This window comes from Coregonus clupeaformis, unplaced genomic scaffold, assembly GCF_020615455.1.
Source record: "Coregonus clupeaformis isolate EN_2021a unplaced genomic scaffold, ASM2061545v1 scaf0441, whole genome shotgun sequence".
Lineage (NCBI taxonomy): Eukaryota > Metazoa > Chordata > Actinopteri > Salmoniformes > Salmonidae > Coregonus > Coregonus clupeaformis.
This window is the reverse complement of record NW_025533896.1, coordinates 267,501-293,900: the sequence shown is the minus strand read 5'-3', so window position 1 is coordinate 293,900 and position 26,400 is coordinate 267,501. Positions and strand designations below refer to the sequence as shown.

At 47.7% G+C, this 26,400-nt stretch overlaps 1 protein-coding gene across 1 annotated transcript in view; it reads left to right on the top strand.

The window, feature by feature from the left end:
- The window catches only part of LOC121557835 (CUB and sushi domain-containing protein 1-like), a gene marked incomplete at its 5' end in the record, with an annotated part of 215,223 nt that overhangs the window by 66,202 nt on the left and 122,621 nt on the right, over positions 1 to 26,400 (top strand). The window contains 3 exon segments of the mRNA XM_045215419.1: positions 5,608 to 5,753; positions 6,672 to 6,752; positions 7,455 to 7,568. Of these exon segments, the coding sequence (XP_045071354.1) occupies positions 5,608 to 5,753; positions 6,672 to 6,752; positions 7,455 to 7,568 (341 nt within the window).

Below are 26,400 nucleotides of genomic sequence, written 5' to 3'. Positions count from 1 at the left end.
CTTTCAAGCAAAATTACCCCAACCAGAAGCCATGGATTACAGGCAACATCTGCACTGAGCTTATGGGTAGAGCTGCCGTTTTCAAGGAGAGGGACTCCAACCCGGGTGCTTTTAAGAAATCCCGCTATGCCCTCCGACGAACCATCAAACAGGCAAAGCGTAAATGCAGGACTAAGATTGAATCCTACTACACCGGCTCTGACGCTCGTCGGATGTGGCAGGGTTTGAAAACTATTACAGACTACAAGGGGAAGCAAGGGGAAGCCCAGCCGCAAGCTGCCCAGTGACACAAACCTACCAGACGAGCTAAATCACTTCTATGCGCACTTCGAGGCAAGCATGCATGAGAGCACAAGCTGTTCCGGACGACTGTGTGATCACGCTCGCCGTAGCCGATGTGAGTAAGACTTTTAAACAGGTCAACATTCACAAGGCCACAGGGCCAGACGGATTACCAGGACGTGTACTCCGAGCATGCGCTGACCAACTGGCAAGTGTCTACACTGACATTTTCAACATGTCCCTGACTGAGTCTGTAATAACAACATGTTTCAAGCAGACCACCATAGTCCATGTGCCCAAGAACACCAAGGTAACCTGGCTAAATGACTACTGACCCGTAGCACTCACGTCTGTAGTCATGAAGTGCTTTGAAAGGCTTGTCATGGCTCACATCAACACCATCATCCCAGAAACCCTAGACCCACTCAAATGTGCATACCGCCCCTACAGATCCAACAGATCCACATATTACGCAATCTCTCACACCTGGGCAAAAGGAACACCTACGTGAGAATGCTGTTCATTCACTACAGCTCAGCATTCAATACCATGGTGCCCGCATAGCTCATCACTAAGCTAAGGACCCTGGGACTAAACACCTCCCTCTACAACTGGATCCTCGACTTCCTGATGGGCCGCCCCCAGTTGGTGAGGATAGGCAACAACACAACTGCCACGCTGATCCTCAACACGGGGGCAGCTCAGGGGAGCGTGCTCAGTCCCCTCCTGTACTCCCTGTTCACCCATGACTGTGTGGCCAAGCACGACTCCAACACCATCATTCAATTAGCAGATGACACAACGGTCAGAGACCTGGAAGTGTGGTGCCAGGATAACAACCTCTCCTTCCACGTGATCAAAACAAAGAAGATGATCGTGGACGACAGGAAAAGGAGGGCCGAGCACGCCCCCATTCTCATCGACGGGGCTGTAGTGTTGCAGGTTGAGAGCTTCAAGTTCCTTGGTGTCCACCTCACCAACAAACTGTCATCGTCCAAAAACACCAAGACAGTCGTGAAGAGGGCATGACAACACCTATTCCCCCTAAGGAGACTGAAAAGATTTGGCATGGGTCCTAAGATCCTCAAAAAGTTATACAGCTGCACCATCGAGAGCATCCTGACTGGTTGCATCACTGCCTGGTGTGGCAACTGCTCGGCCTCCGACCGCAAGGCTTTACATAGGGTAGTGCGTACGGCCCAGTACATCACTGGGGCCAAGCTTCCTGCCATCCAGGACGTCTATACCAGGCGGTGTCAAAGGAAGGCCCTAAACATTGCCAAAGACTCCATCCATCCTTGTCATAGACTGTTCTCTCTGCTAACGCACGGCAAGCGGTACCGTAGCGCTAAGTCTTGGTCCAAAAGGCTTCTTAATAGCTTCTACCCCCAAGCCATAAGACTCCTGAACAGCCAATCAAATGGCTACCCAGACTAATGCATTAACCCCCCCCCCCCTCTCTATTTTTTATGCTGTTGCTACCTGCTGTTTATTATCTGTGCATAGTCACTTTACCACTACCTACATTGGCTTGCGAAAAGTATTCACCCCCCTTGGCATTTTTCCTATTTTGTTGCCTTACAACCTGGAATTATAGTTGATTTTGGGGGGGTTTGTATCATTTGATTTACACAACATGCCTACCACTTTGAAGATGCAAAACATATTTTTTTTGTGAAACAAACAAAAAATAAGACAAAATAACTGAAAACTTGAGCGTGCATAACTATTGCAGCTCCTTCAGGGTTATCTTTGGACTATTTGTTGCCTCTCTGATTAATGCCCTCCTTGCCTGGTCCGTGAGTTTTGGTGGGCTGTTCTGTCACGTTCGCTTAAGGAGGAGGACCAATGCGCAGCGTTGAATGCGTACATATTATTTATTAAACATATCACCCGATCAAAACAACGAACGAAACGTGAAGTCCTTCGATACACACAAACCAAAAGGAACAAGAAACCACAACACAAAGTGAAAAGACCGATAGTTAAATATGGCTCCCAATCAGAGACAACCAGCTGACACTCGTTGCCTCTGATTGGGAGTCACTCAGGCCAACATAGATATACAAAACATAGACTTACACACCCTGGCTCAACATAACATAGTCCCCAGAGCCAGGGCGTGACAGTACCCCCCCCCAAAGGCGCGGACTCCGGCCGCGCCAAACAACCACAACAGGGGAGGGACCGGGTGGGCACTCCGCCTCGGCGGGCGGAGCCGGCTCCGGACATGACCCAGGCACGGGTTGTGCTGGACTGACGACGCACACCCCTGGCTTGATGCGTGGAGGAGGAACGGGCCGGACCGGGCTGACGAGCGCACCCCTGACTTGGTGCGGGAGCAGGAATGAGCCGGACCGGGCTGACGACGCGCACCACTGACCTGGTGCGGGGAGCTTGGATGGGCCAGACTGGGCTGGCGACGCGCACCACAGACTTGGTGCGCGGAGAGCAGGAACGGGCCGGACAGGGCTGACGCAAACGCACCATAGACTTGGTGCGGAGAGCAGGCACGGGCCGTGCCGGACTGACGACGCACACCACTGGCTTGGTGCGGGAAGCTTGGATGGGCCGGACTGGGCTGGCGACGCGCACCACAGACTTGGTGCGGAGAGCAGGAACGGGCCGTGCCGGACTGACGCACGCACACCACTGGCTTGGTGCGGGAAGCTTGGATGGGCCGGACTGGGCTGACGACGCGCACCACAGACTTGGTGCGGAGAGCAGGAATGGGCCGGACCGGGCTGGCGACGCGCACCACCGACTTGGTACGGAGAGCAGGAACGGGCCGGACAGGGCTGACGACGCGCACCACAGGCTCGGTGCGAGAGGCAGGAACAGGCCGAACCGTACTGGGGACACACGCCACTGGCCCTATGCAGGGATCAGGAACGGGCCGGACCGGACTGGTAATACACCCCAGTACCTCTCGCCGTGCCTCCACACTTTCCCTCTCCTCTGTGACCAGTGGCCCCCTTAACCTGGCGGCCTCCTCTGCACACCCGCTGGACCGCTCCATCGCGGCCTCCGGCTGCCCCGTCGTCCACGTCGTGAGCCCCCCCCTAAAAATTTTCTGGGGTTCTCTCCTCCCCGTGGACCAGGCCTCCCTAGTTCTCGCCAGACTCTCACTCCACTGCTTCAAAGTCCAACCTTTCTGCTCTTCGCTTGGCTGGGCCCAGTTGAGACTCCTACTCCACTGATCCCAGGTCCATCCACTCTCCTCTTCACGCTGCTTGGTCCTGTCTTGGTGGTTTCTTCTGTCACGTTCGCTTAAGGAGGAGGACCAATGCGCAGCGTTGAATGCGTACATATTATTTATTAAACAGATCACCCGATCAAAACAACGAACGAAACGTGAAGTCCTTCGATACACAAACCAAAAGGAACAAGAAACCACAACACAAAGTGAAAAGACCGATAGTTAAATATGGCTCCCAATCAGAGACAACCAGCTGACACTCGTTGCCTCTGATTGGGAGTCACTCAGGCCAACATAGATATACAAAACATAGACTTACACACCCTGGCTCAACATAACATAGTCCCCAGAGCCAGGGCGTGACATGTTCTCTCTTGGCAGGTTTGTTGTGGTGCCATATTCTTTCCATTTTTTAATAATGGATTTAATGGTGCTCCATGGGATGTTCAAAGTTTCTGATATGTTTTTATAACCCAACCCTGATCTGTAGTTCTCCACAACTTTGTCCCTGATCTGTTTGGAGAGCTCCTTGGTCTCCATGGTGCCTCTTGCTTGGTGGTGCCCCTTGCTTAGTGGTGTTGCAGACTCTGGCGCCTTTCAGAACAGGTGTATATATATTCAGATCACGTGACACTTAGATTGCACACAGGTGGACTTTATTTAACTAATGATGTGACTTCTGAAGGTAATTGGTTGCACCAGATCCTATTTAGGGGCTTCATAGCAAAGGGGGTGAATACAAATGCACGCACCACTTTTCTATTATTAATTTTTTTGAATTTTTTGAAATAAGTTATTTTTTTCATTTCACTTCACCAATTATGACTCTTTTGTGTATGTCCATTCCATAAAATCCAAATAAATATCCATTTAAAATTACAGGTTGTGATGCAACAAAATAGGAAAAACGCCAAGGGGGATGAATAATTTTGCAAGGCGCTGTACATGTACATATTACCTCAATTACCTCAACTAACCTGTACCTCCGCATATTGACTCAGTACCGGTACCCCCTGTATATAGCCTCCCTACTGTTATTTCCCATTGATTCTGTACCGGTACCCCCTGTATATAGCCTCCCTACTGTTATTTCCCATTGACTCAGTACCGGTACCCCCTGTATATAGCCTCCCTACTGTTATTACACATTGACTCAGTACTGGTACCCCCTGTATATAGCCTATTTTATTTTTTACTTTATTTAGTCAATATATTTCTAAACTCTTATTTTTCTTAAAACTGCATTGTTGGTTAAGGGCTTGTAAGCATTTCACAGTAAGGTGTTGTATTTGGCGCATGTGACCTGTATAATTTGATGTGATTTTAAATGTTTTCACAATAAAATAAACAAATCTGAAGCTTGCGTTCAATTTCCCTCCGTGTTGCACACTACAAACTTCTATTCCGACTGTCACAAGAGGACTTGGGGCTGACTGAAGATGTAATTGTCAACCCTGTTACCCTCATACTTTATTGTGGCACTTACTATAGTGTTTTTTTTATTATTTAGATTGGAAAACGTGTTTTTTTTAGGAAGTTGAACATGTGTTCTTTATGACAGAATGTTAAAATTATGTGAAATCAAACCAAGTTCTAAAAAAGGCACCAAATTGGCCCCTAGTTCTACACAACCTCCAGTGCTGTTACTGTGCCAGTGTCTGCCACTGAGCCACTGAGTGGGCTTGTGACGGCGGTGGGCTTGTGACGGCGGTGGGCTTGTGACGGCGGTGGGCTTGTGACGGCGGTGGGCTTGTGACGGCGGTGGGCTTGTGACGGCGGTGGGCTTGTGACGGCGGTGGGCTTGTGACGGCGGTGGGCTTGTGACGGCTGTGGGCGTGTCCCAATCGGCGCCCTCTTCCCTACATGGTTAACAACTTTTGACCAGGGCCCGTAGGGTAGCAGTGCACTATGTAGGGAATAGGGTGCTGTTTGGGATGAAACCTGTGAATCAGCTCTCCCCATTCGGGTGTAATCTTGGATGCACACACACACACAATCTGACAGCCAATGACAGATGGTTTTAGAGCTGAATGGCTGACGGAGGATATCTGGTGTCCTGATGTACGGGCTGCCACACCGCCTCTGACCGCTTTTAACCTCTGACCCCTAAACCTGTCACCCCTCAGGGACGGCCCCCAGGAAACAGCCAGGAAGCTAGGTGTGTTTACGGACGGAGAGCCCAACGAACCTGCCAGCAGCACGTCCAATCAGATCCTAGTTCGTTTCCGTAGCAACACTGAGAAAGGTGGACTGTTCCGAATCAACTATCAAGGTATGTACAGTATCACTCTGTCTCTGTCTCTGTCTCTGTCTCTGTCTCCCTCTCTGTCTCTGTGTCTCTGTCTCTCTGTCTCTGTCTCTGTCTCTGTCTCTGTCTCTGTCTCCCTCTCTGTCTCTGTGTCTCCCTCTCTGTCTCTGTCTCTCTGTCTCTCTGTCTCTCTGTCTCTCTGTCTCTCTGTCTCTCTGTCTATCTGTCTCTCTGTCTCTCTGTCTCTGTCTCTCTGTCTCTGTCTCTGTCTCTCTGTCTCTGTCTCTCTGTCTCTGTCTCTCTGTCTCTGTCTCTCTGTCTCTGTCTCTGTCTCTGTCTCTGTCTCTGTCTCTGTCTCTGTCTCTGTCTCTGTCTCTGTCTCTGTCTCTGTCTCTGCCTCTGCCTCTGTCTCCGTCTCCGTCTCCGTCTCCGTCTCCGTCTCCGTCTCCGTCTCCGTCTCCGTCTCCGTCTCCGTCTCCGTCTCCGTCTCCGTCTCCGTCTCCGTCTCCGTCTCCGTCTCCGTCTCCGTCTCCGTCTCCGTCTCTGTCTCTGTCTCTGTCTCTCCGTCTCTCCGTCTCTCTGTCTCTCTGTCTCTCTGTCTCTCTGTCTCTGTCTCTCTGTCTCTGTCTCTGTTTCTGTCTCTGTCTCTGTCTCTCTGTCTCTGTCTCTCTGTCTCTGTCTCTGTCTCTCTGTCTCTGTCTCTGTCTCTGTCTCTCTGTCTCTCTGTCTCTGTCTCTCTGTATCTGTATCTGTCTCTGTCTCTGTCTCTCTGTCTCTCTGTCTCTCTGTCTCTGTCTCTGTCTCTGTCTCTGTCTCTGTCTCTGTCTCTGTCTCTGTCTCTGTCCCTGTCTCTGTCTCTGTCTCTGTCCCTGTCTCTGTCTCTGTCTCTGTCTCTGTCTCTGTCTCTCTCTCTCTCTCTGATGTATGTCCATTTCTCTCCAGCGTATAGACTCCAGTTCTGCCTGCCTCCCCCTATCATACCCAATGCTGACATCTTAATGGCCAGCAAAGAATTTAAAATTGGTGAGTCAAAACGCACACACAGATACACACACACACACACAGACACACTCACACATACTATCCAGCTTTGAGGAGAAACGACTCCTCCATAGCAAGGACTGCACATCCAATTGGGCCATGGTCCAACGCTGATTCACTGCCAAACTACAGTACCCAGAGGGCCGTGGGTGAACAGGAAATGAATAATGATGTGCCAAACAGAGCCAGAGGAGGTTCTGTTGCATTCTGTTCCTCTCACTGAGATGCAGATAAAAGCTGGGCTTTATATATATATATATATATAAATAAATTTACATTTATATACATTTTTATATAAATCAAATAAAATCAAATAAAATTGTATTTGGGCTCCCGAGTGGTGCAGTGGTCTAAGACACTGCATCTCAGTGCTAGAGACGTCACTACAGACCCCCTGGTTCGATTCCAGGCTGTATCACAACCGGCCGTGATTGGGAGTCCCATAGGGCGGCGCACAATTGGCCCAGCGTCGTCTGGGTTTGGCCGGTGTAGGCCGTCATTGTAAATAAGAATTTGTTCTTAACTGACTTGCCTAGTTAAATAAAATAAAAGCTGGTGTCTTACATTATGGGCTGTACCTGTGTGGACTTAATGAAGACAAATCACAGTAGTTACTTAATGTGCCTCTACTTCTTCACTCTCTGACTCTGTTCATCTCTTCCCACCCACCCCTCCCTCCCCCAGGTGACATAGTGCGTTACAGGTGCCTGCCAGGGTACCAGTTAAGTGGGAACAACGTCCTGACCTGTCGTCTGGGGACTCACCTGGAGTTTCAGGGGCCTCCGCCCTCCTGTGAAGGTAAGATGACCTTTCCTGATCTTCCTTTAATAGGAGCTGAGACCCACAAAGCATCTCAGAGTGCTGGTCTAGGATCAGCTTGGCCTTCTAGATCAATTAACAAGATTACCACTGATCTACTCTGACACTTAAATCCAGGCCCTGACCTGCCTCACAGGAGGCGTTTTACATCACTAAATATATTTTATCGTTCTCAAGAAGACACAATTTGTCAGAGTGCATCAACATGGGTAACAATGTCTGACATAATATCTGTATTTTCCCATCAGACATTGTGCCCTGCATTTTAACTTCAAATAAATATTTAATTGATGTACATGTGTCATTTGGTAGGAAGATTGAGTTACACACCCAGATCTCACGGTGCATGTGGCTCTAAGAGCACCACGCCATCACACCTGACCCTATCTGAAACCTTACAACACCTGCTTCCCTCTTCTCCCTCTCAGTCTAACAAACAGAGAGAGGGACAGAAACAGAGAGAGAGACAGAAACAGAGAGACAGACAGAAACAGAGAGACAGACAGAAACAGAGAGACAGACAGAAACAGAGAGACAGACAGAAACAGAGAGACAGACAGAAACAGAGAGACGGACAGAAACAGAGAGAGAGACAGAAACAGAGAGACAGACAGAAACAGAGAGACAGACAGAAACAGAGAGACAGACAGAAACAGAGAGAGGGACAGAAACAGAGAGACAGACAGAAACAGAGAGACAGACAGAAACAGAGAGAGAGACAGAAACAGAGAGACAGACAGAAACAGAGAGACAGACAGAAACAGAGAGAGAGACAGAAACAGAGAGACAGACAGAAACAGAGAGAGAGACAGAAACAGAGAGAGGGACAGAAACAGAGAGACAGACAGAAACAGAGAGACAGACAGAAACAGAGAGACAGACAGAAACAGAGAGACAGACAGAAACAGAGAGACAGACAGAAACAGAGAGAGGGACAGAAACAGAGAGACAGACAGAAACAGAGAGAGGGACAGAAACAGAGAGACAGACAGAAACAGAGAGAGAGACAGAAACAGAGAGAGACAGAAACAGAGAGACAGACAGAAACAGAGAGAGGGACAGAAACAGAGAGACAGACAAAAACAGAGAGAGAGACAGAAACAGAGAGAGGGACAGAAACAGAGAGAGAGACAGAAACAGAGAGAGAGACAGAAACAGAGAGGGACAGAAACAGAGAGACAGACAGAAACAGAGAGACAGACAGAAACAGAGAGACAGACAGAAACAGAGAGAGGGACATAAACAGAGAGAGAGACAGAAACAGAGAGAGACAGAAACAGAGAGACAGACATAAACAGAGAGACAGACAGAAACAGAGAGACAGACAGAAACAGAGAGAGGGACAGAAACAGAGAGACAGACATAAACAGAGAGGGACAGAAACAGAGAGACAGACAGAAACAGAGAGAGAGACAGAAACAGAGAGAGGGACAGAAACAGAGAGAGAGACAGAAACAGAGAGAGAGACAGAAACAGAGAGGGACAGAAACAGAGAGACAGACAGAAACAGAGAGACAGACAGAAACAGAGAGACAGACAGAAACAGAGAGAGAGACAGAAACAGAGAGGGACAGAAACAGAGAGACAGACAGAAACAGAGAGAGAGACAGAAACAGAGAGACAGACAGAAACAGAGAGAGGGACAGAAACAGAGAGACAGACATAAACAGAGAGGGACAGAAACAGAGAGACAGACAGAAAAGAGAGAAGGGACAGAAACAGAGAGAAGGACAGAAACAGAGAGACAGACAGAAACAGAGAGACAGACAGAAACAGAGAGAAGGACAGAAACAGAGAGACAGACAGAAACAGAGAGAGGGACAGAAACAGAGAGACAGACAGAAACAGAGAGGGACGGAAACAGAGAGACAGACAGAAAAAGAGAGAGGGACAGAAACAGAGAGACAGACAGAAACAGAGAGGGACGGAAACAGAGAGACAGACAGAAACAGAGAGACAGACAGAAACAGAGAGACAGACAGAAACAGAGAGACAGACAGAAAAAGAGAGAGAGACAGAAACAAAGTGATGGAGAAGAAAGAATGGGACCGAATCATGTGCCTCCTCACCCTCACCCTTCATGTTGTAATTAATCTGGCCTGCTAATTGTCTCCCCCATGTTGAAGGGAACCTTTATACCCAGGCCAGCTGACAACCTGTCACTCAGTGAGAGACAGAGGGGGAGAGGGAAGCAGAGAGAGAGCGAGAGAGAGAGAGAGAGTAGAGCAGGGGTAGGTAATGCTGGTCCTTTAGTAGAGAGAAAGGAAGAGAGAGAGAGAGAGAGAGTTAGAGAGAGAGAGAGAGAGAGAGAGTGAGAAACTGACAGACAGACAGACAGACAGACAGACAGACATACAGACAGACAGACAGACAGACAGACAGACAGACAGACAGACAGACAGACAGACAGACAGACAGACAGACAGACAGACAGACAGACAGACAGACAGACAGACAGACAGACAGACAGACATACAGACAGACAGACAGACAGACAGAGAGAGAGAGAGAGATTCAAGGTATCAAAGACCTCTCTGATGAGAATCGGCTACCCGTCCTGTTGGGGGAGGACTCAGAGAGCTGCGGGTTGGCAGAGCACTACATTGCTGCCTGCCATAAGATGAGGGACAGTGTCTGACAGACCAACCAACCTGCACATGTCCTCTAGATTGTTATTGTTCAATGGTTATTTTGACCCTTGGTTATTGTTGTTGTCCCATTGACAGTATTGATTATTATTATTTTAATTATGTCAATATTGTAAATATCTAAGGTAAGCTTTGGCAATATGTACATTGTTACGTGTCATGCCAAGAAAGCAAATGTAATTAGAGAGAGAGAGAGAGAGAGAGAGAGAGAGAGAGAGAGAGAGAGAGAGAGAGAGAGAGAGAGAGAGAGAGAGAGAGAGAGAGAGAGCGAGAGAGAGAGAGAGAGAGAGAGAGAGAGAGAGAGAGAGAGAGAGAGAGAGAGAGAGAGAGAGAGAGAGAGAGAGAGAGAGAGAGAGAGAGAGAGAGAGAGAGAGAGAGAGAGAGAGAGAGAGAGAGAGAGAGAGAGAGAGAGAGAGAGAGAGAGAGAGAGAGAGGGAGAGAGAGAGAGAGCTACTAACAACATTGGACAACAGTGAAACAGGGAAACACAACAGGGAAAGATGGAGTATAGAGAGGAAAGGTAGAAAGAGGGAGTATTTGATAACAGTAAGAGATTATTCTAAGAAGCAGAGGTGCAAAGTCAAGCTAGATGGATGAAGCAGGGAGCAAGGGAAGGGGAAAGCGAAGGAAAGGAAGAGTGGAGCTGGTGCTGAGCATGTTGCTGAGAAAGAGAGAGAGACTGCCAAATGAGGGATCAGGAAGAGGGGAGGAGGGGAGAGAGAGTCCTCGCTTATTTTTCAAAACCCATTGGAGGAGAAGGTCAGAGGGGGGGGGACCTCTGGCTTTCTCATCCAATGGGTTTTGAGAGAGAGAGGAATATGCAATTGAGATTCTCCCAGGGAGTTGGAGGGCAGTGAGGAGAGGAGAACATAGCTCATTAAAATGCAGGGGATATCCAAGCTGCAGCTGCACCTATCAAATCTCTGCTTTTAGCCCTGACAACTACACCACACACACAGATACACACACACGGACACACACACACGGACACACGCACGTGTAAATGCACACGGACACACGTGAGGAGGCTTGTGCACACACACACACACACCCATCCCACGTGTCTGTTTCTAGATGGTAGCGTGGGCAGATTAAACGCGGCGGTGGTATCCCTGTTCTAGTTCTGTAATGGTAGCTTCAGGAGCCTGGTCCTCTCTCTCTCTCTCTCTCTCTCTCTCTCTCTCTCTCTCCTCTCTCTCTCTCTCTCTCTCTCTCTCTCTCCCTCTCTCTCTCTCTCTCTCTCTCTCTCTCTCTCTCTCTCTCTCTCTCTCTCTCTCTCTCCCTCCCTCCCTCCCTCTCTCTCTCTGGCATGGATTTCACAGCTTTATATAACACTTTCTTCTCTTTTTAGTTTTTCACTCCTCCCTCTGAAGTTATAATGATATAATTAATAATAATAATAATATGCCATTTAGCAGACGCTTTTTTCCAAAGCGACTTACAGTCATGCGTGCATACATTTTTGTGTATGGGTGGTCCCGGGGATCGAACCCACTACCTTGGCATTACAAGCGCCGTGCTCTACCAGCTGAGCTACAGAGGACCACAATATAATAATTAATTATATTATATATTATATTATATTTATCATATAAACACACTCACAAAATCCAATGAAATGTTATTGGTTGCACAGAGAGAATTGGCAAGAGTGTGCAAAGCTGTCATCACGGAAAAAGGGTGGCTACTTTGAAGAATCACAAACATAAAATATATTTTGATTTGTTTAACACTTTTTTTGGTTTACTACATGATTCCAAATGTGTTATTTCATAGTTTTGATGTCTTCACTATTATTCTATAATGTAGAAAATAGTAAAAATAAAGAAAAACCCTTGAATGAGTAAGTGTGTCCAAACTTATGACTGGAAGTGTATATTTACATTTTACATTTTAGTCTATATACATTAAATTATGGTGTTTATTTACAGTGTGGACAGTATATCAATAGAAAAGGTGTGTACAGCAGTAGTTAAAATTCGAACATATTTTTTGTATTATTGGAAAATAAAACACTCATATAGTTTGATTAAATAAGTATTCAACCTGCTGAGTCATACATGTTAGAGTCACCTTTGGCAGTGATTATAGCTGCTAAAGGTCTTTCTGGGCAAGTCTCTAAGAGCTTTGCAAACCTGGATTGGACAATATTTGACCATTTATTATTTTAAAAAAATATTCAAGCTCTGTCAAGTTGGTTGTTGATCATTGCTAGACAGCCATTTTCAAGTCTTGCCATAGATTTTCAAGCCGATTTAAGTCAAAACTGTAACTAGTCCACTCAGGAACATTTAATGTCGTCTTGGTAAGTATCTCCAGTGTACATTTGGCCTTGCGTTTTAGGTTATTGTCCTGCTGAAAGGTGGATTTGTCTCCCAGTGTCTGGTGGACAGCAGACTGAACCAGGTTTTCCTCTAGTCTTCCAGTGCCTGGTGGACAGCAGACTGAACCAGGTTTTCCTCTAGTCTCCCAGTGTCTGGTGGACAGCAGACTGAACCAGGGTTTCCTCTAGTCTCCCAGTGTCTGGTGGACAGCAGACTGAACCAGGGTTTCCTCTAGTCTCCCAGTGTCTGGTGGAAAGCAGACTGAACCAGGGTTTCCTCTAGTCTCCCAGTGTCTGGTGGAAAGCAGACTGAACCAGTGTTTCCTCTAGTCTCCCAGTGTCTGGTGGAAAGCAGACTGAACCAGGGTTTCCTCTAGTCTCCCAGTGTCTGGTGGACAGCAGACTGAACCAGGGTTTCCTCTAGTCTCCCAGTGCCTGGTGGACAGCAGACTGAACCAGGGTTTCCTCTAGTCTCCCAGTGTCTGGTGGAAAGCAGACTGAACCAGGTTTTCCTCTGGGATTTTGCCTGGGCTTAGCTCTATTCCATTTCTTTATTTTGATCCTATAAAACTCCCCAGTCCTTGCCGATGACAAGCAATACCCATAACATGTTGCAGCCACCACCATGATTGAAAATATGAAGAGTGGTACTCAGTGATGTGTTGTGTTGGATTTGCCCCAAACGTAATGCTTTGTATTCAGGACAACAACAAAAAAACATTTATTTGCCACATTTTGTACATTTTTTCTTTAATGCATTGTTGCAAACAGGATGCATGTTTTGGAATGTTTTTATTCTGTACGGGCTTCCTTCTTTTCACTGTGTCATTTAGGTTAGTATTGTGGAGTAACTACAATGTTGTTCATCCATCCTCAGTTTCCTCCTATCACAACCATTTCAATCACCATTGTCTCATGGTGAAATCCCTGAGTGGTTTCCTTCCTCTCCGTCAACTGAGTTAGGAAGGACGCCCGTATCTTTTTAGTGACTGGGTGTATTGATACACCATCCAAAGTGTAATTAATAACATCGCCATGCTCAAAGGGATATTGAATGTCTGCTTTTATTTATTTATTTTTTGAGGGACCTTACAGATAATTGTAAGTGTGGGGTTCAGAGATGGGATAGTCATTCAGCTATCATGTTAAACACCATTATTGCACACAGAGTGAGTCCATGCAACTTATTATGTGACATGTTTAGGCTTGCCATAACAAAGGGGTTAAATACTTATTGACATTTCAGCCTTAAAAATAAATGTAAAAAATATAAGTCCACTTTGACATTATGGGAGATCAGTGACACACAATCTACATTTAATTTATTTTAAATTCAGGTTGTAACACATTAAAATGTGGAAAAAGTCAAGGGGTGTGAATACTTTCTGAAGGCACTGTACATATGAAGTGGGTAAAACAGTATGTAAACATTATGAAAGTGGCCAGTGTTCCATTATTAAAGTGACCAGTGTTCCATTATTAAAGTGACCAGTGTTCCATTATTAAAGTGACCAGTGTTCCATTATTAAAGTGACCAGTGTTCCATTATTAAAGTGACCAGTGTTCCATTATTAAAGTGACCAGTGTTCCATTATTAAAGTGACCAGTGTTCCATTATTAAAGTGACCAGTGTTCCATTATTAAAGTGGCCAGTGTTCCATTATTAAAGTGGCCAGTGTTCCATTATTAAAGTGGCCAGTGTTCCATGACTATATACTGTGCATAGGGCAGCAGTCTCTAAGGTGCAGGGTAAAGTATTGGGTGATAGCCGCGGCCAGAACAGTGACTAAAGTTCAGAGCAGGGTACTGGGCGGAGGCCGGCTAGTGGTGACTGTTTAACAGTCTGATGGCCTGGAGATAGAAGCAGCATTTTCAGTCTCTCTGTCCCAGCTTTTGATACACCTGCACTGTCTCCGCCTTCTAGATGGTAGTTGGGTGAACAGGTGAACGCATCGCCCTCTGGAGAAGCCCTGCGGTTGCATACGGGGCAATTGCCGTACCAGGCGGTAATACAGCCTGACAGGATGCTCTCATTTGTGCATCTGTAGAAGTGTGTGAGGGTCTCAGGGACCATTTCAGTTTGTCAGTGACGTCAAGGAACTTGAAGCTTTTCACCCTCTCCAACACATTGTGTTGTAACAATGAGCAAATAGTTAAAGTATAAAAAGGGAAAATACATAAACATAAATATGGGTTGTATTTACAATGGTGTTTGTTCTTCACTGGTTGCCCTTTTCTTGTGGCAACAGGTCACAAATCTTGCTGCTGTGATGGCACACTGTGGTACTTCACCCAGTAGATAAGGGAGTTTATCAAAATTGGGTTTGTTTTCACATTTTTTGTGGATCTCTGTAATCTGAGGGAAATATGTGTCTCTAATATGGTCATACATTTGGCAGGAGGTTAGGAAGTGCAGTTCAGTTTCCACCTCATTTTTTGGGCAGTGTGCACATTGCCTGTCTTCTCTTGAGAACCAGGTCTGCCTATGGCGCCCTTTCTCAATAGCAAGGCAATGCTCACTGAGTCTGTACATAGTCAAAGCTTTCCTTAAGTTTGGGTCAGTCACAGTGGTCAGGTATTCTGCCACTGTGTACTCTGTGTGTAGGGCCAAATAGCATTCCAGTTTGCTCTGTTTTTTGGTTAATTCTTTCCAATGTGTAAAGTAATTCTCTTTTTTTTTTTTCTTATGATTTGGTTGGGTCTAATTGTGTTGCTGTCCTGGGGCTGTGTGGGGTCTGTTTGTGTTTGTGAACAGAGGCCCAGGACCAGCTTACTTAGGGGACTCTTCTCCAGGTTCATCTCTCTGTAGGTGATGGCTTTGTTATGGAAGGTTTGAGGATCACTTCCTTGTAGGTGGTTATAGAATTTAGCAGCTCTTTTCTGGATTTTGATCTCTCTCTCTTTTGATCTCTCTCTCTCTCTCTCTCTCTCTCTCTCTCTCTCTCTCTCTCTCTCTCTCTCTCTCTTTTGATCTCTCTCTCTGTCTCTCTCTCTCTCTCTCTCTCTCTCTCTCTTTTGATCTCTCTCTCTCTCTCTCTCTCTCCTCCTCCTGTCTCTCTCTCTCTGTCTCTCTCTCTCTCTCTCTCTCTCTCTCTCTCTCTCTCTCTCTCTCTCTCTCTCTCTCTCTCTCTCTCTCTCTCTCTCTCTCTCTCTCTCTCTCTCTCTCTCTCTCTCTCTCTCTCTCTCTCTCTCTCTCTCTCTCTCTCTTTGTTCCCTACAGTCTCTCAACAGTAATATATGCGTAAAGTAGATAGGCTCCTCCCACCTGACCTTGGTCTATTGTGTTGTAACTATGGGGGAGTTAATCTTACTCACAAAGCTTAGTTAACACCACTGAGGCACTAAGCTGCACCAACATAAGAATGACAGTTGGTAAATCCATTAAGGCAACACAACAGGCTGAGTTTATTCAATTTACCCAACCCTCCTCTTCTTTATCCCACAGCACAGCGGACAGCTTTTGGTTAAACCCACTTAATCACATTCAACAAGAGACTATTCCACATCTACCAACTCCTTATTCCACCTTCCTGACTCTATGGCTTCCACATCTACCAACTCCTTATTCCACCTTCCTGACTCTATGGCTTCCACATCTGCCAACTCCTTATTCCACCTTCCTGACTCTATGGCTTCCACATCTGCCAACTCCTTATTCCACCTTCCTGACTCTATGGCTTCCACATCTACCAACTCCTTATTCCACCTTCCTGACTCTATGGCTTCCACATCTGCCAACTCCTTATTCCACCTTCCTGACTCTATGGCTTCCACATCTACCAACTCCTTATTCCACCTTCCTGACTCTATGGCTTCCACATCTGCCAACTCCTTATTCCACCTTCCTGACTCTATGGCTTCCACATCTACCAACTCCTTATTCCACCTTCCTGACTCTATGGCTTCCAGAGCTGACTGACCGGTCAAGCTCTGTTTCTGTCATGACTTCTCAATACTGAGCTTCTACTTCTTATTATTAAATGCATTCTGACTTATAGGTACCTTCTCAGAAACACCTATCCCATACTTGCCCCAACCCCTAAACCTAAACTAAAGGCCTGAGGTGGGGGTGGTGTATTTGGGACATCCCACCAATCAGGTGCCTTTTTGAGTAGTAACTCAAAATAAATAAAAATAAATAACGTGTAATTCCAATTCTATCATTCTGCCATAAAGAGCCCCTCTTCAACTTAATAAAAACACATTGTCCCATCTCAAGAGGTTAAATAAATCAATGTCTAGAGTAAGTGCCAAATCAAGTAACAGGATTGACTTTAACAGGGTTCATGATTGCATCTTAAATCAGCCATAAATCCTCTTGTGACGGGTAATGGAAGCTTGTTGTGTGCAACACGGAGGGCAATTGAATGCAAGCTTCAGATTTGTTTATATTATTGTGAAAACATTTCTAGCTTGTATATCTATGGGTAATAGGGTTGACGTGTTATGCTCGACCCGTTCAGTATTCCACCACAAAACACCAGAAAATGGCCAAAAAGAGTTAGCTAGCAAGCTAACATTAGGCTATAACTAGTAATGCAAAAGTTTTTCTGAGATACAAATAATATTACTACACAGATCATACATGTTAGCTAGCTAGCTAACGATACGCTTTAACTTGCAATGAAAATGACTTTCTGACCAAATTAGAAACGTGTATTATCTGAAAATGTAGCTAGCTAGACTCTCTTACCCGTATACATGGATGGATGCTTCTCCCTCTCTGTCACGGATGCCATGGTTGCCCTTGGTTTGAAGATGTAATCCGGAGACAGGTGTTTTATACAACAGCCTTCTGTGTGTTCTCTTTTAGACTCCCTCCGCATATTTGCAATCAAACGGGAAGGTTTTGATAAAAAAATGTATGTTTGAATTCAAATGTGTCTCCTGTGAAGTAGTGACGTGGGACATACGCCTAGTTTCCTGAAACTAGTCACATATGCAGTGGGGAAAAAAAGTATTTAGTCAGCCACCAATTGTGCAAGTTCCCCCACTTAAAAAGATGAGAGAGGCCTGTAATTTCCATCATAGGTACACGTCAACTATGACAGACAAATTGAGAAAAAAAATCCAGAAAATCACATTGTAGGATTTTTAATGAATTTATTTGCAAATTATGGTGGAAAATAAGTATTTGGTCACCTACAAACAAGCAAGATTTCTGGCTCTCACAGACCTGTAACTTCTTCTTTAAGAGGCTCCTCTGTCCTCCACTCGTTACCTGTATTAATGGCACCTGTTTGAACTTGTTATCATTATAAAAGACACCTGTCCACAACCTCAAACAGTCACACTCCAAACTCCACTATGGCCAAGACCAAAGAGCTATCAAAGGACACCAGAAACAAAATTGTAGACCTGCACCAGGCTGGGAAGACTGAATCTGCAATAGGTAAGCAGCTTGGTTTGAAGAAATCAACTGTGGGAGCAATTATTAGGAAATGGAAGACATACAAGACCACTGATAATCTCCCTCGATCTGGGGCTCCACGCAAAATTATCACAAAAATCCCAGAACCACACGGGGGGACCTAGTGAATGACCTGCAGAGAGCTGGGACCAAAGTAACAAAGCCTACCATCAGTAACACACTATGCCACCAGGGTCTCAAATCCTGCAGTGTCAGACGTGTCCCCATGCTTAAGCCAGTACATGTCCAGGCCCGTCTGAAGTTTGCTAGAGTGCATTTGGATGATCCAGAAGAGGATTGGGAGAATGTCATATGGTCAGATGAAACCAAAATAGAACTTTTTGGTAAAAACTCAACTTGTTGTGTTTGGAGGACAAAGAATGCTGAGTTGCATCCAAAGAACACCATACCTACTGTGAAGCATGGGGGTGGAAACATCATGCTTTGGGGCTGTTTTTCTGCAAAGGGACCAGGACGACTGATCCGTGTAAAGGAAAGAATGAATGGGGCCATGTATCGTGAGATTTTGAGTGAAAACCTCCTTCCATCAGCAAGGGCATTGAAGATAAAACGTGGTTGGGTCTTTCAGCATGACAATGATCCCAAACACACCGCCCGGGCAACGAAGGAGTGGCTTCGTAAGAAGCATTTCAAGGTCCTGGAGTGGCCTAGCCAGTCTCCAGATCTAAACCCTATAGAAAATCTTTGGAGGGAGTTGAAAGTCTGTGTTGCCCAGCGACAGCCCCAAAACATCACTGCTCTAGAGGAGATCTGCATGGAGGAATGGGCCAAAATACCAGCAACAGTGGGTGAAAACCTTGTGAAGACTTACAGAAAATGTTTGACCTGTGTCATTGCCAACAAAGGGTATATAACAAAGTATTGAGAAACTTTTGTTATTGACCAAATACTTATTTTCCACCATAATTTGCCAATAAATTCATAAAAATCCTACAATGTGATTTTCTGGATTTTTCCCCCCTCATTTTGTCTGTCATAGTTGACGTGTACCTATGATGAAAATTACAGGCCTCTCTCATCTTTTTAAGTGGGAGAACTTGCACAATTGGTGGCTGACTAAATACTTTTTTCCCCACTGTAAAAAGTCTGATTTATTGAACTTTCCATGTGGTCTATGTGAAAGGGCACTTAATTTAATATAACAGGCTTTTAAAATGATATATTTGTGCACAATTTGTACTTAAATTATCAAAGGTATGCAAAAGGAACTCATTTTGGGGAACAAACCCAATCACACTCAACAAAAATGTATCCCACAAATTCTACCTGCTTATCACCCTCTCTCTCCCTTCTCTCTCATTCGTCTAATACATCCCCTCTCCCCCTCCTTCACCCTCTCTCCCTCCCTCATCTAATACATCCCCTCTCCCCCTCCTTCACCCTCTCTCTCCCTCCCTCATCTAATACATCCCCTCTCCCCCTCCTTCACTCTCTCTCCCTCCCTCGTATAATACATCCCCTCTCCCCCTCCTTCACCCTCTCTCTCTCCCTCCCTCATCTAATACATCCCCTCTCCCCCTCCTTCACTCTCTCTCTCCCTCCCTCATCTAATACATCCCCTCTCCCCCCTCCTTCACTCTCTCTCTCCCGCCCTCATCTAATACATCCCCTCTCCCCCCTCCTTCACTCTCTCTCTCCCTCCCTCATCTAATACATCCCCTCTCCCCCTCCTTCACCCTCTCTCCCTCCCTCATCTAATACATCCCCTCTCCCCCTCCTTCACTCTCTCTCTCCCTCCCTCATCTAATACATCCCCTCTCCCCCTCCTTCACCCTCTCTCTCCCTCCCTCATCTAATACATCCCCTCTCCCCCTCCTTCACTCTCTCTCTCCCTCCCTCATCTAATACATCCCCTCTCCCCCTCCTTCACCCTCTCTCTCCCTCCCTCATCTAATACATCCCCTCTCCCCCTCCTTCACTCTCTCTCTCCCTCCCTCATCTAATATATCCCCTCTCCCCTCCTTCACCCTCTCTCTCCCTCCCTCGTCTAATACATCCCCTCTCCCCCTCCTTCACTCTCTCTCTCCCTCCCTCATCTAATACATCCCCTCTCCCCCTCCTTCACTCTCTCTCTCCCTCCCTCATCTAATATATCCCCTCTCCCCTCCTTCACTCTCTCTCTCCCTCCCTCATCTAATACATCCCCTCTCCCCCTCCTTCACTCTCTCTCCCTCCCTCATCTAATACATCCCCTCTCCCCCTCCTTCACTCTCTCTCTCCCTCATCTAATACATCCCCTCTCCCCCTCCTTCACTCTCTCTCTCCCTCCCTCATCTAATACATCCCCTCTCCCCCTCCTTCACCCTCTCTCCCTCCCTCATCTAATACATCCCCTCTCCCCCTCCTTCACTCTCTCTCTCCCTCCCTCATCTAATACATCCCCTCTCCCCCTCCTTCACTCTCTCTCTCCCTCCCTCATCTAATACATCCCCTCTCCCCCTTCCTTCACTCTCTCTCTCCCTCCCTCATCTAATACATCCCCTCTCCCCCTCCTTCACTCTCTCTCTCCCTCCCTCGTATAATACATCCCCTCTCCCCCTCCTTCACTCTCTCTCCCTCCCTCATCTAATACATCCCCTCTCCCCCCTCCTTCACTCTCTCTCTCCCTCCCTCGTATAATACATCCCCTCTCCCCCTCCTTCACTCTCTCTCCCTCCCTCATCTAATACTTCCCCTCTCCCCCTCCTTCACCCTCTCTCTCCCTCCCTCATCTAATACATCCCCTCTCCCCCTCCTTCACTCTCTCTCTCCCTCCCTCATCTAATATATCCCCTCTCCCCCTCCTTCACTCTCTCTCTCCCTCCCTCATCTAATACATCCCCTCTCCCCCTCCTTCACTCTCTCTCTCCCTCCCTCATCTAATACATCCCCTCTCCCCCTCCTTCACCCTCTCTCTCCCTCCCTCATCTAATACATCCCCTCTCCCCCTCCTTCACTCTCTCTCTCCCTCCCTCATCTAATATATCCCCTCTCCCCCTCCTTCACCCTCTCTCTCCCTCCCTCGTCTAATACATCCCCTCTCCCCCCTCCTTCACTCTCTCTCTCCCTCCCTCATCTAATACATCCCCTCTCCCCCTCCTTCACTCTCTCTCTCCCTCCCTCATCTAATATATCCCCTCTCCCCTTCCTTCACTCTCTCTCTCCCTCCCTCATCTAATACATCCCCTCTCCCCCTCCTTCACTCTCTCTCCCTCCCTCATCTAATACATCCCCTCTCCCCCTCCTTCACTCTCTCTCTCCTCATCTAATACATCCCCTCTCCCCTCCTTCACTCTCTCTCTCCCTCCCTCATCTAATACATCCCCTCTCCCCCTCCTTCACCCTCTCTCTCCCTCCCTCATCTAATACATCCCCTCTCCCCCTCCTTCACTCTCTCTCTCCCTCCCTCATCTAATACATCCCCTCTCCCCCTCCTTCACTCTCTCTCTCCGTCCCTCATCTAATACATCCCCTCTCCCCCTCCTTCACTCTCTCTCTCCCTCCCTCATCTAATACATCCCCTCTCCCCCTCCTTCACTCTCTCTCTCCCTCCCTCGTATAATACATCCCCTCTCCCCCTCCTTCACTCTCTCTCCCTCCCTCATCTAATACATCCCCTCTCCCCCTCCTTCACTCTCTCTCTCCCTCCCTCGTATAATACATCCCCTCTCCCCCTCCTTCACTCTCTCTCCCTCCCTCATCTAATACTTCCCTCTCCCCCTCCTTCACCCTCTCTCTCCCTCCTCATCTAATACATCCCCTCTCCCCCCTCCTTCACTCTCTCTCTCCCTCCCTCATCTAATATATCCCCTCTCCCCCCTCCTTCACTCTCTCTCTCCCTCCCTCATCTAATACATCCCCTCTCCCCCTCCTTCACTCTCTCTCTCCCTCCCTCATCTAATATATCCCCTCTCCCCCTCCTTCACTCTCTCTCTCCCTCCCTCATCTAATACATCCCCTCTCCCCTCCTTCACCCTCTCTCTCTCCCTCCCTCATCTAATACATCCCCTCTCCCCCTCCTTCACGCTCTCTCTCCCTCCCTCATCTAATACATCCCCTCTCCCCCTCCTTCACTCTCTCCTTTCTTCTCTCTATTTTTCTCCTTTAATCTTTAAAAGGTGATAACAGACAGACACCGCCTTCCTCTTCTGTCATCTCTCACTCTCCCTGTGGCTGTCTATAGTACAGTGTTGTGCTCCTACTAATGGGAATGTAAAGGTTTTGATCAGTAACCATGGTCAAATAGTTAGCCACGGTGTCTTGTCGGTTTAGGGCCAGATAGCACAGCATTTTACTTCTCTGTCTCTTTTCTTTCTCTTTCTCTCTCTCTCTCTCTCTCTCTCTCTCTCTCTTGCTCTCTCTCTCTCGCTCTCTCTCTCTCTCTCTCTCTCTCTCTCTCTTTCTCTGTCTCTCTCTCTGTGTCTCGCTTTCTCTCTCTCTCTCTCTCTCTCTGTCTCTCTCTCTGTGTCTCTCTTTCTCTCTCTCGCTCTCTCTCTCTCTCTCTCTCTCTCTCTCTCTCTCTCTCTCTCTCTCTCTCTCTCTCTCTCTCTCTCTCTCTCTCTCTCTCTGTCTCTCTCTCTCTCTCTCTCTCTCTCTGTGTCTCGCTTTCTCTCTCTCTCTCTCTCTCTCTCTGTCTCTCTCTCTGTGTCTCGCTTTCTCAATTCAATTTCAATTTAAGGGCTTTATTGGCATGGGAAACGTGTGTTAACATTGCCAAAGCAAGTGAAGTAGATAGTAAACAAAAGTGAAATAAACAATAAATATTAACAGTAAACATTACACTCACAAGTTCCAAAAGAATAAAGACATTTCAAATGTCATATTATGTATATATACAGTGTTGTAACAATGTGCAAATAGTTAAAGTACAAATGGGAAAATAAATAAACATAAATATGGGTATTTCTCTCTCTCTCTCTCTCTCTCTCTCTCTCTCTCTCTCTCTCTCTCTCTCTCTGTCTCTCTCTCTCTCTGTCTCGCTTTCTCAATTCAATTTCAATTTAAGGGCTTTATTGGCATGGGAAACGTGTGTTAACATTGCCAAAGCAAGTGAAGTAGATAGTAAACAAAAGTGAAATAAACAATAAATATTAACAGTAAACTGTGACGATCCCGGCTGTCTGAGTCGGGTCCTGTCTGGTGACTAGTGTTCCTGCTCGTAATCTCCAGTTTCCCGAGGGTTCGGGAATGCTCCGGGGAGCGCTCTGGTTTTCCGCACCTGCATCCCATCAGCAATCTGCACACCTGGTCCTGATCATCACCCTTCTTAGGCTCTGGCCCAACATCCAGTTCCTGCCGGATCGTTAGCCATGAACATCTCTCACCCGGAACCTTCACCCAACCTCTGCCTGATGGTCGGCGGCTGCCGAGCCAGTACCGGACCAACCACTGCACCCTCAACAACCCATCCACGCCACCCGCTCTGTTCCCTGGATTATTCAGCCTCACTCGGAATCTATTAATAAACACTCACCTTTGTCTCAACGTACCTTGTCCTGGTCTGCTTCTGGGTTCTGGCTTAGTTAACCGTGACAGAACGATCCGCCAGTAATGAACCCAGCGGACCTGGACTCTGTTCGCCATGCTATTACCCAGCAGGAGAAGATGTTGGGCCATCATAGCACGGTACTACAGGAGATCGCGTTGTCAGTTCGGAACCTTTCTACCGGTCTGACGGAGGTCCAGAACCAACGCAAGTGTCCGGTGGAGGATCCACTACCGGTTTCACCCATCTCGCCTGCCGCTTCTGAAGCTGTGTCCATCCGTGAGCCCAAGGTTCCGACGCCGGATAAGTATGAGGGAGAGCTGGGAAGATGCCGTTCCTTCCTTATGCAGTGTGGACTAGTGTTCGATCTACAGCCCTACTCTTATGCCACAGACAAGGCTAGGATAGCCTTTGTGATTGAGTTGCTGCGTGGTCGAGCGCTGGAGTGGGCTTCAGCCGTTTGGGAACGACAGGATCCCTGCATGGCTTCATACCAGGGGTTCACGGCCGAGATGAGGAAGCTCTTCGACCATTCCGTCCGAGGGAGGGACGCAGCTAGGCGCCTGTTTTCGCTTCGCCAAGGAACTGCTAGCGTGGCCGACTTCGTGATCGAGTTCAAGACGTTGGCTGTGGAGAGTGGGTGGAACGAGGAGTCTCTGCAAGCGGCCTTTTACCAGGGTCTGTCGGAGCAGCTCAAGGATGAGTTGATCTCCTATCCGGAGCCTAGTGACCTGGACAGCTTGGTAGCTTTGTCTATTCGGGTGGATAATCGAGTCCGAGAGCGAAGGAGGGAGAAGCAATGGGGTCCGTCCAATCGATCAGCTTCTCAGTTCCCAGTCGGGTCGGGTGGTGGACCAGAACACGTCGATCATTCTCCACCACAATGGATTAGTGGAGAGGTCCTCTCTCCCGATTCTGAACCCATGCAAGTGGGGCGGCACGGGTTAACCAAGGAGGAGCGTCAACATAGACGTAAGACCAACTGCTGCCTCTACTGTGGTAGCTCGGGACATTACATCTCCACTTGTTCCCGGCGGTCGTCAAACTGCCCGGCTCGCTAAAGTTGGGAGGACTTTTAGCGAGCCAGTTTCAACCTCTCAGTACCTCTGTCAGACCCCGTTTCCGGCTACCCTTGTGAACAGGAATCAGAGCTTAGCGCTTAACGCTTTTATCGATTCAGGTGCCGATGGAAGCTTTCTTGATGCCGAGTTGGTGGAACAGCTGGGGCTTTCCAAGGAGCAATTGCCGGAAGCCATTGAAGCGACCACTCTGAACGGCAGTAGTCTGGCACGTATCACGATGAGGACTGAACCGGTTAAGATGCGGTTGTCGGGGAATCATTCTGAGATGATTTCATTCTTCATTCTGCCGTCTTCCCATGTTCCTCTGGTCCTTGGATACCCCTGGCTGAAGGAACACAATCCCACGTTCGATTGGGTGACGGGCAAGGTAACGAGTTGGAGCCTTGATTGTCATGCTAACTGTCTCAAGACTGCCTGCCCCCATTCGGTTCCCAGTCAGGTGATTGAGGCTAAACCCCCAGATTTGTCCCTGGTTCCCGAGACATATCACGATTTGGGGAAGTTTTCAGTAAGCAGAAGGCTCTGTCACTCCCTCCCCACCGACCATATGATTGTGCCATCAACCTGGTCCCTGGAGCTGTCTACCCCAAGGGAAGGTTATACAGTATCTCCCGACCTGAACGTGAGGCGTTGGAGACCTACATCAAGGAGTCCCTAGCTGCTGGTCTCGTTCGTCCCTCGTCATCACCCCTGGGGGCAGGATTCTTCTTTGTGGGTAAGAAGGATGGCTCTCTTCGACCGTGTATTGATTATCGGGGGTTGAATGACATCACGGTCAAGAACAAGTATCCCCTGCCCTTGATGAGTTCTGCCTTCGACTCCTTACAGGGTGCTACGGTGTTCACCAAGCTAGACCTACGCAATGCGTATCACCTGGTCCGGATCAGAGAGGGGGACGAGTGGTTGACGGGTTTCAATACACCGATGGGTCACTTCGAGTATCAGGTGATGCCGTTTGGACTGACCAATGCTCCAGCGGTATTCCAGAGTATGGTGAACGACGTCCTGAGAGATATGATCGGTCTCTTTGTGTTTGTTTACCTGGATGACATTCTGATCTTCTCGAAGGAACCTTCCGACCACGTCCAGCATGTCCGGCAGGTTCTGCAGCGATTGTTGGAGAATCGCCTGTTTGTGAAGGCCGAGAAGTGCGAGTTTCACGCCCACACGACATCCTTTCTCGGGTACATCATCTCCAGGGGAGAGATTAGGATGGACCAGGAGAAGGTTAGAGCGGTTCTGGAATGGGCCCAGCCCGGTACGAGATTGCAGCTCCAGAGATTTTTGGGGTTTGCGAATTTCTACCGCAGATTCATCCGGGATTACAGCCGTGTGGCCGCTCCGTTAACTGCCTTGACTTCCAGCATCAGGACCTTCAAGTGGAATCCGGAGGCGGATCGAGCGTTTCTGGATTTGAAGAGGCGATTCACCAACGCACCGATTCTCTCTCAACCGGACACGGCCCGTCAGTTCGTCGTTGAAGTGGACGCGTCTGATGTGGGAGTTGGCGCCATCCTGTCGCAGCGATGCTCCACGGACAGTAAACTCCATCCCTGCGCCTACTACTCCCGTCGCCTTTCGCCTGCGGAGAGGAATTACGATGTGGGTAACCGGGAGCTTCTCGCGGTGAAACTTGCCTTGGAGGAGTGGCGCCACTGGTTGGAGGGGGCGGAGCAACCGTTTATTGTCTGGACTGACCACAAGAATCTTGCTTACGTGCAATCGGCTAAACGTCTCAACTCCCCGTCAGGCCAGGTGGGCGTTGTTTTTCGGACGATTCAAGTTTGCCCTGACGTTCCGACCTGGATCTAAGAACGGCAAGGCGGACGCCTTGTCCCGGATGTTCTCCAAGACGGAGGAGAG